At 43.0% G+C, this 13,637-nt stretch overlaps 1 protein-coding gene across 1 annotated transcript in view; it reads right to left on the reverse strand.

Annotated features, from left to right (window-relative positions):
- The window catches only part of PIGN (phosphatidylinositol glycan anchor biosynthesis class N), a 79,559-nt gene that overhangs the window by 51,498 nt on the left and 14,424 nt on the right, over window positions 1–13,637 (reverse strand). The window contains exons 6-12 of the mRNA XM_033154430.1: window positions 11,744–11,850; window positions 10,564–10,688; window positions 8,631–8,761; window positions 7,033–7,149; window positions 4,662–4,702; window positions 3,514–3,573; window positions 971–1,063 (exon numbers count right to left, since the gene is read on the reverse strand). Of these exons, the coding sequence (XP_033010321.1) occupies window positions 971–1,063; window positions 3,514–3,573; window positions 4,662–4,702; window positions 7,033–7,149; window positions 8,631–8,761; window positions 10,564–10,688; window positions 11,744–11,850 (674 nt within the window). The remainder of the gene's footprint in view (window positions 1–970; window positions 1,064–3,513; window positions 3,574–4,661; window positions 4,703–7,032; window positions 7,150–8,630; window positions 8,762–10,563; window positions 10,689–11,743; window positions 11,851–13,637) is intronic.

Consider the following 13,637-nt stretch of genomic DNA (forward strand, 5'->3'; position numbering starts at 1 on the left):
GTTTTCGAACGTTCTTTTGGAAGCCAAACGTCTGACGGGGCTTCCGCGGCTTCCGATTGGCTGCAGGACCTTCCTGCAGCCAATCAGAAGCTGCACTTTGGTTTCCGAACACTTTGGAAGTCTACAGACGCTGGTGGACTCGCAACTCCCATCAGCCCTAGTCAGCATGGCCAACAGCCAAGGGTGGTAGAAGTTGAAATCCAACAAGCAAACAAGGAAGGTGCACAACGTGAGCCAGGTTCAGGAGGAGTTTCAAAATCTAGGCACGTTTTGTAAGACGGCCCCCTCCTTCGTTGCAGGGAAAGATACTTCAGACACGTAAGAGGTCCTCTTTTGATGACTTTAAAGAGCAGACAGGCACCTATGGGAGCTGGTCTCTTGGTTTGAAACAGATGAATGGCTCAAGCTTGGGAAACTTTTGGTTTTTCTGCTTTCTTTGGCATGTACCAGAAGCTGCATGCGCAGATTGTAACGGGAATGTTCCAAACCCGGCTGAAGAGGAAATGCAAACCCCAACTCTGCAAATGCTGGCAATTCGAGTCCCAGTTGCTTGAATAGGACCCGTGCCAGCAGAACACTTTGAGGATTGCCAGCAATAGTCATTAGCGAGATTGGAATTCAATTCCAGGACCCATCTGCCCCCGCTGGTAGAATGCATTGCTTTCAGTGGCAACAATTCACACTGGCTAGCCAGAGTTTGTCCCTTAAACTCCCCATTCTAATACAGTATTATACATGATACCACAAGTATCGTGAAATATTTACATTTTTGCTTAAGTCAATGATCTTATTTATAAATTTAATAAATTCAACATCTTAGAATAATTCTTTTATCATTTTAAATTGCAGTCCTAAGTATTTAAATGCTCCTTCTCTCTGTCTCCACTGTAATCGCTTTTATAAGTTATTTTTCCACTGCATGTATTTAAAAAGGCGTGTAATGTTTGCATTTGAGCAATATCTCGTTTACCTTAAATTGTTCAAGAATCTGAGCAGCATTCGTAAACATACTCTCTGCTTTAAAATGAGCAGTGTTGTTCAGGTACTCCAGAGGTAGACTCCCCTGAAAAACACACCAAAACCCATGTTTTATGGACACATCATGGATAGCTCAGTTGGTTAAGAGTGTGGTGCTGATAACACCAAGGTTGCAGGTTCGATCCCCGTAAGGGACAGCTGCATATTCCTGCACTGCAAGGAGTTGATGGTCCTCTACAATTCGATGATTCTATGAAGCCAAGACTAGCAAAGCATGTACTGTAAGCAGTTTCTGTGGGGAAGCAGAAATGGCTACTCTACAGTACCAACAAAATAGAAAATTCTTTCCAGTAGCACCTTAGAGACCAACTGAGTTTGTTCTTGGTATGAGCTTTCGTGTGCATGCACACGAAAGCTCATACCAAGAACAAACTCAGTTGGTCTCTAAGGTGCTACTGGAAAGAATTTTCTATTTTATTTCGACTATGGCAGACCAACACGGCTACCCACCTGTAACTACAGTACCAAGTCATTATATACTGAAGGGCATCTCCTACCAGTCTCTCCCCTGTCCCATGGCCATGACCCCACACCGCTGGCATCGCGCTGACCAATCACAAAAAAAGAGTGCAACATGCTTAACTGACATTCATGTATGGTGCTCCTTGATGCAAGAGAGAAATCAGGCACCAACCAAGATACCCCGACCTTGAATGGAGAAGCACCGCACACATATCGCCCCTCTACATGCTTGAAAAATGTACAGGCAACCGTTGGTGTGCCTGGTGGCTCGTCAGGGGAGGGGGCAGGAAGTGACCCTGAAACCCCAGAATGCACTGAAAAAACATGTGAGCGGGGTTCAAGCAAACCCACTCTGAGCTTTGTGGAGTTTGTGGAGCTGGAAGGGACCACGATCTCCCTCTCACATCTCCATTTTTTTAATTTTCAGACTGCCAATGTGCCCTGGATTACTAATACAGATATGCAAAAGCAGGCACACGCAGACATTTGGCAAGGCTTTTACAACTTTCTTGAAGTGATTCCACTGCCTTCCAGTCTGCTTCTCTTTTTTATATATACTTTTCACATTTATGCATTTCTTTAGTTTTACAATCAATTTAACATGTCAAAATTTGACTTCCTTCCCCCTCTTTCTGCAGTTCCTTAAATTTATTTTTTAGTATCCTCTGCATATCCAAATTCATTTAACTTGCTCATTTAATTATCTACCGTAAAGATATACTCTTATAAAACTGCAGGTTGTTACAATAATCCTGCTAATGTTTTCATCTGTTTACAATTTATCTGTAAATATTCAATAAACCGTTTCCATTATTTTATATAAACAAGTTTGTTGTCTTGATTTCTTATTCTTCTGGTAAGTTTCGCCATTTCTGCATATTCCATGAGTTTTTGTATCCATTTTTCCTTTAATGGGAGTTCTGCTTCTTTCCATTTCGGGGCAGGTAACATTCTTGCTGCTGTAGTAGCGTACATAAATAAACTTCTATGCAATTTAGGTAGTTCTGTCCCTATAATTCCCAAACTGTGCTTCTCCACACAGTTCAAACTTTCAAGCCATCAGCAGTTTGGAAACAGTATCTCAAAGTCCACTTGCTCCCATGTAACCCCATACAGATCTGAAAGGCCTGCTTTTGGAGTTCTGTTCTGTCTGAGTTGAAGCAAGTGGGTGACTTGAGAACACTTTTTCCAATGGTGATATGCACTGGTGGAGGAAGGGGGGGAGTGCACCGCCCCCGGCACCACAATCCCGGTGGGGTGCCATCAGGGCTGCCCCCCGCCCACAGTGGGTGCCACGCCCCCACAGGCAGCACACCATGCCCCCAGGACATGCACCATGCCCCCCGGGATGCGTGGCAGCCACGCCCCCGCCTGCTCTCCACCACCACAACCCCCAGTGCTGGAGCATGAAGCTCTGCCACTGGTGATATGATAAGTTTATTTATTAAAAATATTTATTGTCAGGAAACCACCCTCGCCACAGCGGGAAGCGATTCCGGGGCGGTTGCAGTACAGGGAGCCCCTGTCTCCGTTGAGCAGTTCGTCATCCTCCTCGAATGGAGGAAGCGACCGCTCTTCCAGTGGGGAGGGGGGAGATGGAGACAGGAAGTCGGAGCAGGGGCTGTGGCAGGGATGGAGAGCCTCTGCACCAAGCGGGAAGAGGGGGAGAGGAACCCTTTCCGTCGCCCCGTTTGGGCAGAGAGGAAGGACGTAGAGGGGGGAGGCGGGGGTTCAGGATCCCGCGCCTCTTATGTTGGGCAAAGAACCGGAAACAGACATTCCCGGACTCTGCAGAGGGATGAGCTGGATGTCTTTATTTTAGCTCCACTGTAAATAGCTGCACAATAAAGAACTTAGTTTTTAGAAGTTCTGCGTCCGCCTGATTCCTCATGAGCAACCACTGAAAAGCCTTACATTTATCCCCCCACTTTTCCTTGCAAGGGTTGGTTCAAGGATTCTAATTGCGTGACCAGGAGAGGGGGGAAAAAACCCAACAACTAGCATGTGTCTTACCACAGAGTTCAGGGGGAAAGGGACTCCGATAAGAGAAGCCATCAGCGGTGCTATATCAGCCTGCGGAGAAAAATGTGCTCAGTTAAAGGCTAAAGGCGAAGTGCTGTAAAATTACAAAGTGGAAAAATCCGTTTCGATGCAAACAAAGTGTGAGGTCCTTTAAAACTTGCTGCAGACTTTAGGTCCTTCGAAATAATACTGTCCATGTTTGGATAGTGTTCTCGAAGCGACTAGCATGAGTTTGGCCAAACCGCGAGAGGCAGTAGAGGATAGGCATTCCTGGCGTGCTCTGGTCAATGGGGTCACTAAGAGTCGGACACGACTGAACGACTGAACAACAACAATGCCAGGGGCGCCCAAACTTTTTTTCAAAGAGGGCCAGATTTGATGAAGTGAACATGCATGATGTTGAGCTTTTTTTGGATTTGACCCCAATAAGTAAACTGCCACAGGGGCTGGATGAAACCAGCCAGGGGTCCGAATTAGGCCCCCAAAACAGAATCTGAACATGCCTGACCTAGGCAATGTGTCAAGTTTTGTTTAAATCTTGAGTTCTCCAGAGCTTTTCCTTGTTTAAACAAAATCTATGCAACCATACATTGTGACATTACGTTAGGGTAGAAACACTATGGAAAACGAGAATTCTGACTGGAATGATGACGCCATCTTATAATAATTATAATTTTATAATTTGTACCCTGCCCATCTGACTGGGCTGCCTCCTCCACTTAGGGAGGCTTCCAACATATATAGAAAACACAATAAAACATTAAATAAATGTTCCATGAGTTGCCCCGTTAAAAGGATTTGCAAACCCAGTTACAAACTCCGAGTGTTAAGGGCGATCCTGATTATAGCGTTAGTGCTGGTCGACAGTAACATTATGCCAGAGGTGTGATGGAACAGAGGGGGAGATTTGCCCACAAAAGGGAAAGGAAGTGCTTGGCATGCTTTCCATCTCTTCCCTCCGGTTAGGATATTGAAAATGTTGTCATGCCTGCCCAGTTCCATATTGATCGGAACAAATAAAATCAAATTACCTGGCTATTTAAAAAAAAATGTTTTTGCTATCGCTATAAATCATTCTCCCACCTGCATGTCTTGTGGTAGCTTAAATTAAAGACAAATGTTAACCAGCTGTAAGGTACCTGGTTGACATCTTGCCGCTTTAAGGTCTCCAGTTTCCAATCTACGAAAGGATAAAGAGAGAATTAAAGACCCATTTGCGACACGGGCCTAACCAACGCGAACAGATCTTGAGGGGGAAATAAGCCCTTTGATGCTTAATGAGTTGTCGGTCTCTTCTGCTCCATAACACACTTTTTTCCCCAGTTGAAACGAGAATCATGCTTTGCCTCAGAACAAAAATCTAAGAAGTGTACCAAGGGCACTTAAACTATTTCACCTTTTTAAAGCCACAGAAAGACAAAGTTTAACTACTCACCGAAGTATCAAGTTTTGAAAATGAAGCCAGAGGCATAGAACCTCGAGCCACTTGGAAGATTCTAACCTGCTCCTATCCACAAGTTTTAATTTGTATGCTGGTTTTCCATACTTCAAACCATAGGCCTACTCATACTAATGGCATACTCAAAAGTGGCTTACAACATGAAAAGATTTTACATATTTAAATCTGTGCCACAAACTAGATATAATGAGCACTCATATGAAGAGTGCTCTGTAGATTGATACCTGTAGTCTTATATATACTCTTGTCTAATGTTCCTAACCCTTCTTTTAGACTCCCTTAGCTTCTTTTGGATTCTTACAGACTTTTATAGATACTTTCTGTTTTAATTCCTTTTAGTTTAGTTTTTTTATAGATTTTAAATGATTGTACCCTTCCTTCCTTATGCTGGTCTACGACTGTAATAAAGATTATTTGTTGTTGTTGTTGTTGTTGTTGTTGTTGTACATAATTAAAAACATAGCAAAAGTAAACAATAAATGAAACACATCAAAAAGTATACAACTGTAATTCAATGATTTCTACATAAATCATTATAAGAACTAGAAATAAAGATACGAAAGCTTAGTATCAATAACAGCAACAACAACAAAACCCAACCCAAGAGTCACATAATATCTTGGGCTTAATAATAATAATAATAATAATAATAATAATAATAATAATAATAATAATAATATATTTCTACCCCGCCCATCTGGCTGGGTTTCCCTAGCCATTCTAAGCAGATACCAACAATAACTTTGGCTGTGTATGCAGCCCCTTGTGTGAGCTAGCACACAAGCCAGGAAGTCTTCCATTAGTTAGTTTTCCTTTTTTATTTCAACTGAGAAAGTATGGTTAACAGGCTAGGTAGATACCATGCTATGAAGCCAATTTAAATGCTCTGGCTCAAGCCACGGTTTGAACCACAGTTTCCAAGCTGAAATAAAAACAAAGGAAAGCTACAATTAAATGCCGACTTTCTGGGTTGGGGGGGGGGGAGAAAAGATTGTGTGGACAATTGGGTCTGTCCATATCTTGACCTCAGGCCACATTTCTTCAGCCTCAGGCTTCCTCCATCAGTAACATGAGTTCAAATTACCCACCCTACTTTCTGGAGAGTTTTATAAGAATGTATGTGAAGCAGTTAGAGCTCTTAAAATAAAGCACCACATCCTCTTGCTTATATTGTTTGCCTTTTCATTTTATCATAGTTATCATAAATTGTTGTTGTTGTTATTAATTAACTATCCCTCATCTGCATTGTCCTACTATATAGGATGCTCCAAATGTGTTTTCTCATAAAAAAGTCCCTGGTAAGTAAATGTGGAATTAATTTATCTTATGATTTACTAATGGCATTTGGTAGTACAATGGTACCTTGGAACTCGAACATAATCCATTCCGGAAGACTGTTCAACTTCCAAAACATTCAAGTTCTGAGGCATAGCTTCCGACTGGCTGACAGCTAGGTTTTTGCACAGCGGAAGCCGTGTCAGACGTTTGTGCTCCGAGGAACATTTGAAAACCGGAGCACTTACTTCCAGGTTTTCGGTGTTCGGGAGCCAAAACGTTCGAGAACAGAGCCGTTCGAGTTCTGAGGTAGCACTGTACACAGTTAAGTCCAGTGGGCTTGGACCAGATGCCTACATTCATATCCCTGGGGAGCCATGAAGCGACTTCCCTTCTCTTCCATTTTCTGATAAATACACCAATTTATCTGTGGCAGCTAAGAGGATAAAATGGGGGACATGGTTCCCTCCAGACTACAACTCCCATCATTACCAACCACGGCCCATCCTGGCTGGGGCTGACAGGCATTGAGGTCCAACAAACATCTTAATGGTGCCAGGCAGACTACCCCAAGATAAAAGGTTAGTATGCCCCTTGTATTTTACAGAAAAAATATGACCCACATATACTGTAGTGCTATTTTTTCTAGAAAAAGAGGTGCCGGAACTCACCATGAACCCCTCCCTTGTTCCCTTATTGCCACCTGAGAGGTGCTGGAACTGAGTTCTGGTGAGTTCCTGGTAAAAAGCCCTGCCTACACATATAATCCTATCTACCTTTTAAAAACGTGTCTTCATACTGTTGCGAGCTGACTTTTTGTGGAGAGTTGATTCCTGCTCCCCAAGCAACCAGTGGTGTTAATGTTTCTGACGGATGACCAGCCCCATGAGCCCCTAAAAGAAAACAAAGTTAGAATTACTTCATAATGAATTGCTGCCCCTGCAACGGACCTTAACGCAGAACAATAAACCGTTAAGATTGTACCTTTTAAAACGTTTGAACTTGTCTAGTGTTGCCCACTCGAGAACCTCAAAGGATGCCTAATGTTAAATGGACGTGTCAAATGCTGCATTTCTATGTGGAAACTTGGTTGATTCATCTGTACCCATGTGGCTGATGGGAAGCTCTTGACTAGACTACTGCAATGAGTTCCGTTAGGGGCTTCCCTTGAAGACAGTCTAGAAGCTGCCAAACACAGCAGCCAGGCAACTTGACTAGCACTGCAAAGTGGGGTCGTGTGACACCTATTCTTAAAAAATCTGCACTGCCTACCTGCTACCAAAGCCAATTTATGGTGCTAATGTTAGTCTGCAAAACTCTATATGGCTTGGGATAAAGGTATTTGAAGGTTTGCTTCTGTCTTATACACACACACACACACACACACACACACTACTACTACTACTACCTGCAAGGGTGGCAGAATCTTTTCTATTGTGGGCACCCTGGCTGCAGAATTTCCTCGGCACAAAAATACTGTTGTCTCCTATGCTAGCTGCTTCTAGGTGTCATAGAGTAACCAACATTTGTTCAATCAGATTTATGGAAATTACATTTACAGTCCACCTTCCCTGCAAGGAGGTCAAAGTGATGTACAAGTTTCTCCTGCTTCCCATTTTAACTGCACAACAACCCTATGAGGTAGGTCTGGCTGAAGGACAGTGACGGGTCAAAGGTCACCCAGTGAGCTTCATGGCTGAGTGGAGATTTTAACCCCGGCCTCCCAGGGCCTTGTCCAGGACTTTAACCACTGCACCACACAGTCTCAGGTTGGTGCTGGATTTTCTGATTTGCTTGGTATTTTTGTTTTATAGGGGTTGGGAGGGGGTTGTATTGATGTGTGTTTTTTAATGGATTATTGTATACTACCCTGGTCTGAGTTGTGGATTAGAAATGTAATAAGTCATAAGAATTCTAACCAAATGCAAACAATATCCTTACATGAAAAAGATGCTGCGCAGGGATTTCTGTTCCTAACATCTTTTGAGGGAGGGGGGACACACACTCTCTTTATCAAATGCTTCTTACTGCTGGGTCACCTAAGCAGACTTTGCTGCCTGGCCTCTCTTTCTGTCACATCACAGAACGTGTTGAAGAAGAAAAAAGGAAATCTGTGGCATTTTCGTATATAAAGCAAAGTAGAAGCAGTTTTCAATAAATTAACTAAAACCAGGGAAGCAATCTGGAGGGGGTGGGGTTGCATTAAGAAACCTACTTGAGTAGATGGGAGCATTCTGAAGTTATATTAATTCTGCTGAGGAGAATCACCACATGCGAAAGATTAATTTGGGGGTAAAGGCAGCCTTGGCGTTCGTCAGCACAGCACAGCAGCAAAGGAGGATGAAGAAAAAGGTCATGTTTGCAGAATCCTCACCCCAGTCTGTCATTCCATGGTCTGAAGTCAAGATGAAAGCTGTGCTGCCATCATTTCCATAAAAATCCTCAACCATCGATACAATTTCTTTTACACCTTCATCGACTTTCCTAATATTGTTCTTGTACTCTCTGGAGAGGAGAGAAAGGAGTAGAATGTTTTGACATGATTATAATAGAAAATGAATCCAGACATTCATTAAGGCAGGAGGCTTGAGTTACAAGGAGATCAGCCAAAGCGGAAAAGAAAAGAAATGCAAAAAACAAAGATTAAAGTTTTCTATTTAGTTTCCATATCAATAATATCCCCTTGGTAAATTACACTAGGAATCTGGATCCAAGGCACGCCACCCAATTAATTTTTTTAAAAGTTATCTCCTGTGGTACAGACAGCCATAATACAACTGGAGATGCATTTGAAAGTTTAGCTGACAGAATCTTTAGCACTCTCTCCTTTCCCCAACACTAATGTAAAATTGTAAAATGACTCTTTGCCTATAAACCCAAGGAGCCCTGGGAATCATAGTTCTAAGAGGGGACTCGGGACTCTAAAGCAGGCATAGGCAAACTCGGCCCTCCAGATGTTTTGGGACTACAACTCCCATCATCCCTAGCTAACAGGACCAGTGGTCAGGGACGATAGGAACTGTAGTCTCAAAACATCTGGAGGGCTGAGTTTGCCAATGCCTGCTCTAAAGGAATTTATCAAACTACAGTTTACAGCTCCAGGGGAGATGTCAAGAAGGGGAGGTGTGATCTTGTATCGTCTGGGATATAGCCTTCTTGACAGCGGTGCCACAATTATGTAGCACCTTCTGCAGAAAAAAGTCATTGTCCAGCTTCAGGCATTTTTGTTATGGCGGATCTCCTGTAATGGTAGCATGGCTCATTTTAAAAACAAATGCAAAAAATATTATGTGCTGGTTTTCAGCAGTCATTATTGCTTGATGTTAAAAGTTCTACAGATTGCCTTAAGACTTTTGTTAGGAATGCAATTAAGGGTTAAAACAGGGCCTGTTGGAGTCCCTAGAACAGTAGTGGCAAGCCTATGGCACGCGTGCCAGAGGGGGCACTCAGAGCCCTCTCTGTGGGCACGCATGCCATTGCCCCAGCACAGAGTTCGCCAGACATTAATTGTTCAAAAGCATGCCAAGCGCAAACTTTTACCTTTCAGTAATAAGTTGTTTGTATCACTGAAAGCTCTGTTATTGTGTTTTTCTTTTAAGACAAAAGATGATAATGTATGAGTTGTTGTTTTTTTTCTAAACTAAAACCTCAGTAATCAAGTTAAACTGCCTTGCTGGCACTTTGCAATAAATAAGTGGGTTTTGGGTTGCAGTTTGGGCACCCGGTGTCTAAAAGGTTCGCCATCACTGCCCTATAACAATTACATCAAAATGTGGCTGCAGCCCCTGACAAATGTGAGAGGGGCTGCAAGTTGTAGAGCGGAGTTTTTTTCTTCACCCCCTTTCCCAAACAACAGTCTCTGCCCCACTCCCTTCTGTGCTGTGACGCATGAAATCCTCACCAAGCTTCTCCCTTAACCACAGGTCTGGATCCTAACTTTCTGATTTGGGAATCATTGAAAAGTTTGCTGCCATTACGATTAGAAAGGCCACAATGAAATATGCTAACTAAATGCTCGAAACACTGTATTAGCATAAATGAGTACGTTTGCCTACTTTTCCAGAGTCGTCATTTCAGGTTTAAATACATGTGTCAGGAGGGATTTACGTGGATGATACAGAAATATTAAAGTGACATTTTTAATTTCACAACGGGAATGACCCCCCCCCCCCGTTCTAATTATGCATCTCTAAAGCACTGGCTTAACTCCCTTCCCATTGCTATCAATTGCACTAAAAGCTGCTTAACTTTGACGGGATCTTACAGAAGCTGCTATATTTTAAAATACAGATATTAATGCACTGTACCTCGAATGAGGCCGATGAACATGGCCATTTGTGTCTATCCCCAATAAGTGCAGGAAGAAAACAACTTTCCGCTCGTGCAGTTTAGAAAGCAATGTTTTGTTGTTTCTGGCAGAGTGGAAGAAATCCTAGATAAGAAAAGACAGTTATAAATTATCCTGTGCGCAAGCAGATACCTAAACTTCTAAAATTTCAAATTTTTGTTTGATGCCACCAGCATGTACGCAGGAAATCTAATTCTGCAGCGATCCTAGTCCTTTCCCTGCTGGAAAGAGTCAGAGCAAGCTGGAGATGTCTGATAGCAAAGACAGAGTGTCAGACAGAGAGACCACAGCTACAGCCATGGAAAGTGCAGTGGATCAAACAGTAACACAAACTGTGTTCGCATGGCTCAAGGGTAGAGCAAGGCTGGCCAAGAATCCACTGGATCCAGGGCCAATTCGTTTTCCAGAAAGGGGCCCAATCCAGTCTCCTCAGCTGCACCACCCTGGCTGGTGTGCGTTGGCAAGGCTTTGGATACAGCGGTTAATATCAGGGTGGATAAAAATCAATGCTTCTTTTTATTTTGTTAAAAAATGGATTTATTAATTTTAATTGAATTTTTTTAATTTCAATTGGATTTTTAAAATAAAATGATTTTGGAGGGAAAAAATCTTTCTAAAGATAGTTTTCTATTTAAGTTACATTATAGCCCAAAGGCTATTCATCAGGAAATAAGGATAATACCAGCTATGTAACTGAAGCATGGCTCCGGCTCAAGATGCTTGTGACCTCAATGTCAAGGAAGTGTGAAAAACTCACCCCACCGTAACAATTTCCCAGTTGGAGTCCTCAGAGCATTTCCCATTAACTTCTATGGTGAAAGGAGAGGGAGCCCCGAAAAAGTGAGGGGGGGATTGTCCATCTCTCAGTCACATACATACCCGATGCTATAACCATCCAGTACTGTGTGTGCAAATGCCCAACAGAAGAAAAGGAACGAAGCCCAGCATCACCAGTAAAACCCAGCACCAGGAAACTGCGGCTGAATTAACTGATTACTGAAGAGCACCGAAAAGCACATTCGAAATGTCTTGCTTACCCCACCCTGTATTACTCACAGGGTGGGGGTAAGGAGAGACCGTAAATCTTTTGCCATGCTGACCGTGCCAACTAAGGAAGCGAAACAAAGATATTCATTCACCTTAACATGGTCAAAAACCCACGTGTCTAGAAAGCTGGCATCTTCTGTTCCAAAGTCCTCCTTTTCAGCTTCATAGCAATGAGTGTAGACATGATCCCCAGTAGCACCTTCATGGGGGGGGGGGGAGAGTAAAACAACTGCTCAACTTAAATGTAGGAAGGTTGTTTTTGTTGTAAACATAAAACAGTTAACCATATGAAGTGAGTGGGTGATATTTTACTCTTAAGGAAGCCAGGGAAGTATCGGGGTTCAGGTGGCAGCCTGCCGAGAAGCAGACAAATGGACATTGATAGTTGGCAGTAGGACGCAGCTCTTATATAAGAATCAGTGAAATCCAAAAGGTCAAAAGGCAATAGGGTGTTGTTGTTTCTCAGCGGACATTCCATCCAAACTTATTGATCCTGAGTTACGGGTCAACGAGGTTTCAGAATTCCAATCGGAATCTGGCGAGTCGTTAGAAGGTTATGACTGGAGAAAACGAAAGGGCAAGCTCTGCACTGTTTTAAGAGTCTGTTGAACAGTCTTTGGGAGAGCGGGGAGAGATTAATCAAGGAACTGAAGAAGAGGCAAGGAACAAGCCTAGAAAGAAGGTCTGCAGCCAAGAGCAGTGGCAGACAGGGGTCTTGGTGGGAGCAGGCAAATGATGAAGAGAAGAAGCAAACACCCCAAGGCTAAAATCTCTGAAGGCAGAAGCTCAGGACGTCTGAAAGGGGAGAGGGAGACTTCAGCAGAAGTCCTGCAAGACAGTTAAAGCCAGTGTGTGTCAGCAGCCGGCAGTTAACCTGAAGAAACAGTCTCTATGCGAGAAAAAAAATCTTAATAACGCCTGTTACAGGTAGGTAGCCGTGTTGGTCTGCCATAGTCAAAACAAAATAAAAAATAAAAAAATTCCTTCCAGTAGCACCTTAGAGACCAACTAAGTTTGTTATTGGTATGAGCTTTCGTGTGCATGCACACTTCTTCAGATACACGAAAGCTCATACCAAGAACAAACTTGGTTGGTCTCTAAGGTGCTACTGGAAGGAATTTTTTTATTTTTTATTTTGTTTTAATAACACCTGTTAACATAACTGTATGGAAGACAACCTGCACAGAGAGAGGACTTCAGGTGCAGAACTTGAAACAGTGGAGCAAAAAGCATTTTTTTGTGGAATCCAAGATTCCACAATACAAGCACAAGGGTAACTTGAGTAATGGTTTGGTACAGGGTGGGGCAGAGAACAATTAATTTTAATAAATTATTATTATTATTTATACCCTGCCACTGTGGGCGTCTCCCAACAAAATATCAAATATCAAACATTAAAAAACAGGGTTGCCTTCAGACGTCTTCTAAAAGTCAAGTAGTTGTTTATTTCCTTGACATCTGGTAGGAGAGCGTTCCACAGGGCGGATGCCACTACCAAGAAGGCCCTCTGCCTGGTTCCCTGTAACCTCACTTTTCGCAGTGAGGGAACCACCAGAAGGCCCTCGGAGCTGGACCTCAGTGTCCGGGCTGAACAACCTCCTTTAAAGCAACAGTGATGTCATTAAAGAAATTCTAAATCCTTAAAAACATTCAGCCAGTCCTGATTTGGGTAGTTAAAATTTTAACAACATATTCCGACGTTGTTATTTTTTTCTTCTCACTTACATATAATTCCTCATCACCTCGACTACCAGGCGAGTACGTAAATAAAAGAAGACTTTAAATGTTACTTTCCTTGGCATTCATAGAATGGTAAAGGTAAAGGTAAAGGGACCCCTGACCATTAAGTCCAGTCGCGGACGACTCTGGGGTTGCGGCGCTCATCTCGCTTTACCGGCCGAGGGAGCTGGCGCACAGCTACTGGGTCATGTGGCCAGCATGACTAAGCCGCTTCTGGAGAAGCCAGAGCAGCGCACAGAAACACCG

This window comes from Lacerta agilis, chromosome 7 (assembly GCF_009819535.1).
Source record: "Lacerta agilis isolate rLacAgi1 chromosome 7, rLacAgi1.pri, whole genome shotgun sequence".
NCBI lineage: Eukaryota > Metazoa > Chordata > Lepidosauria > Squamata > Lacertidae > Lacerta > Lacerta agilis.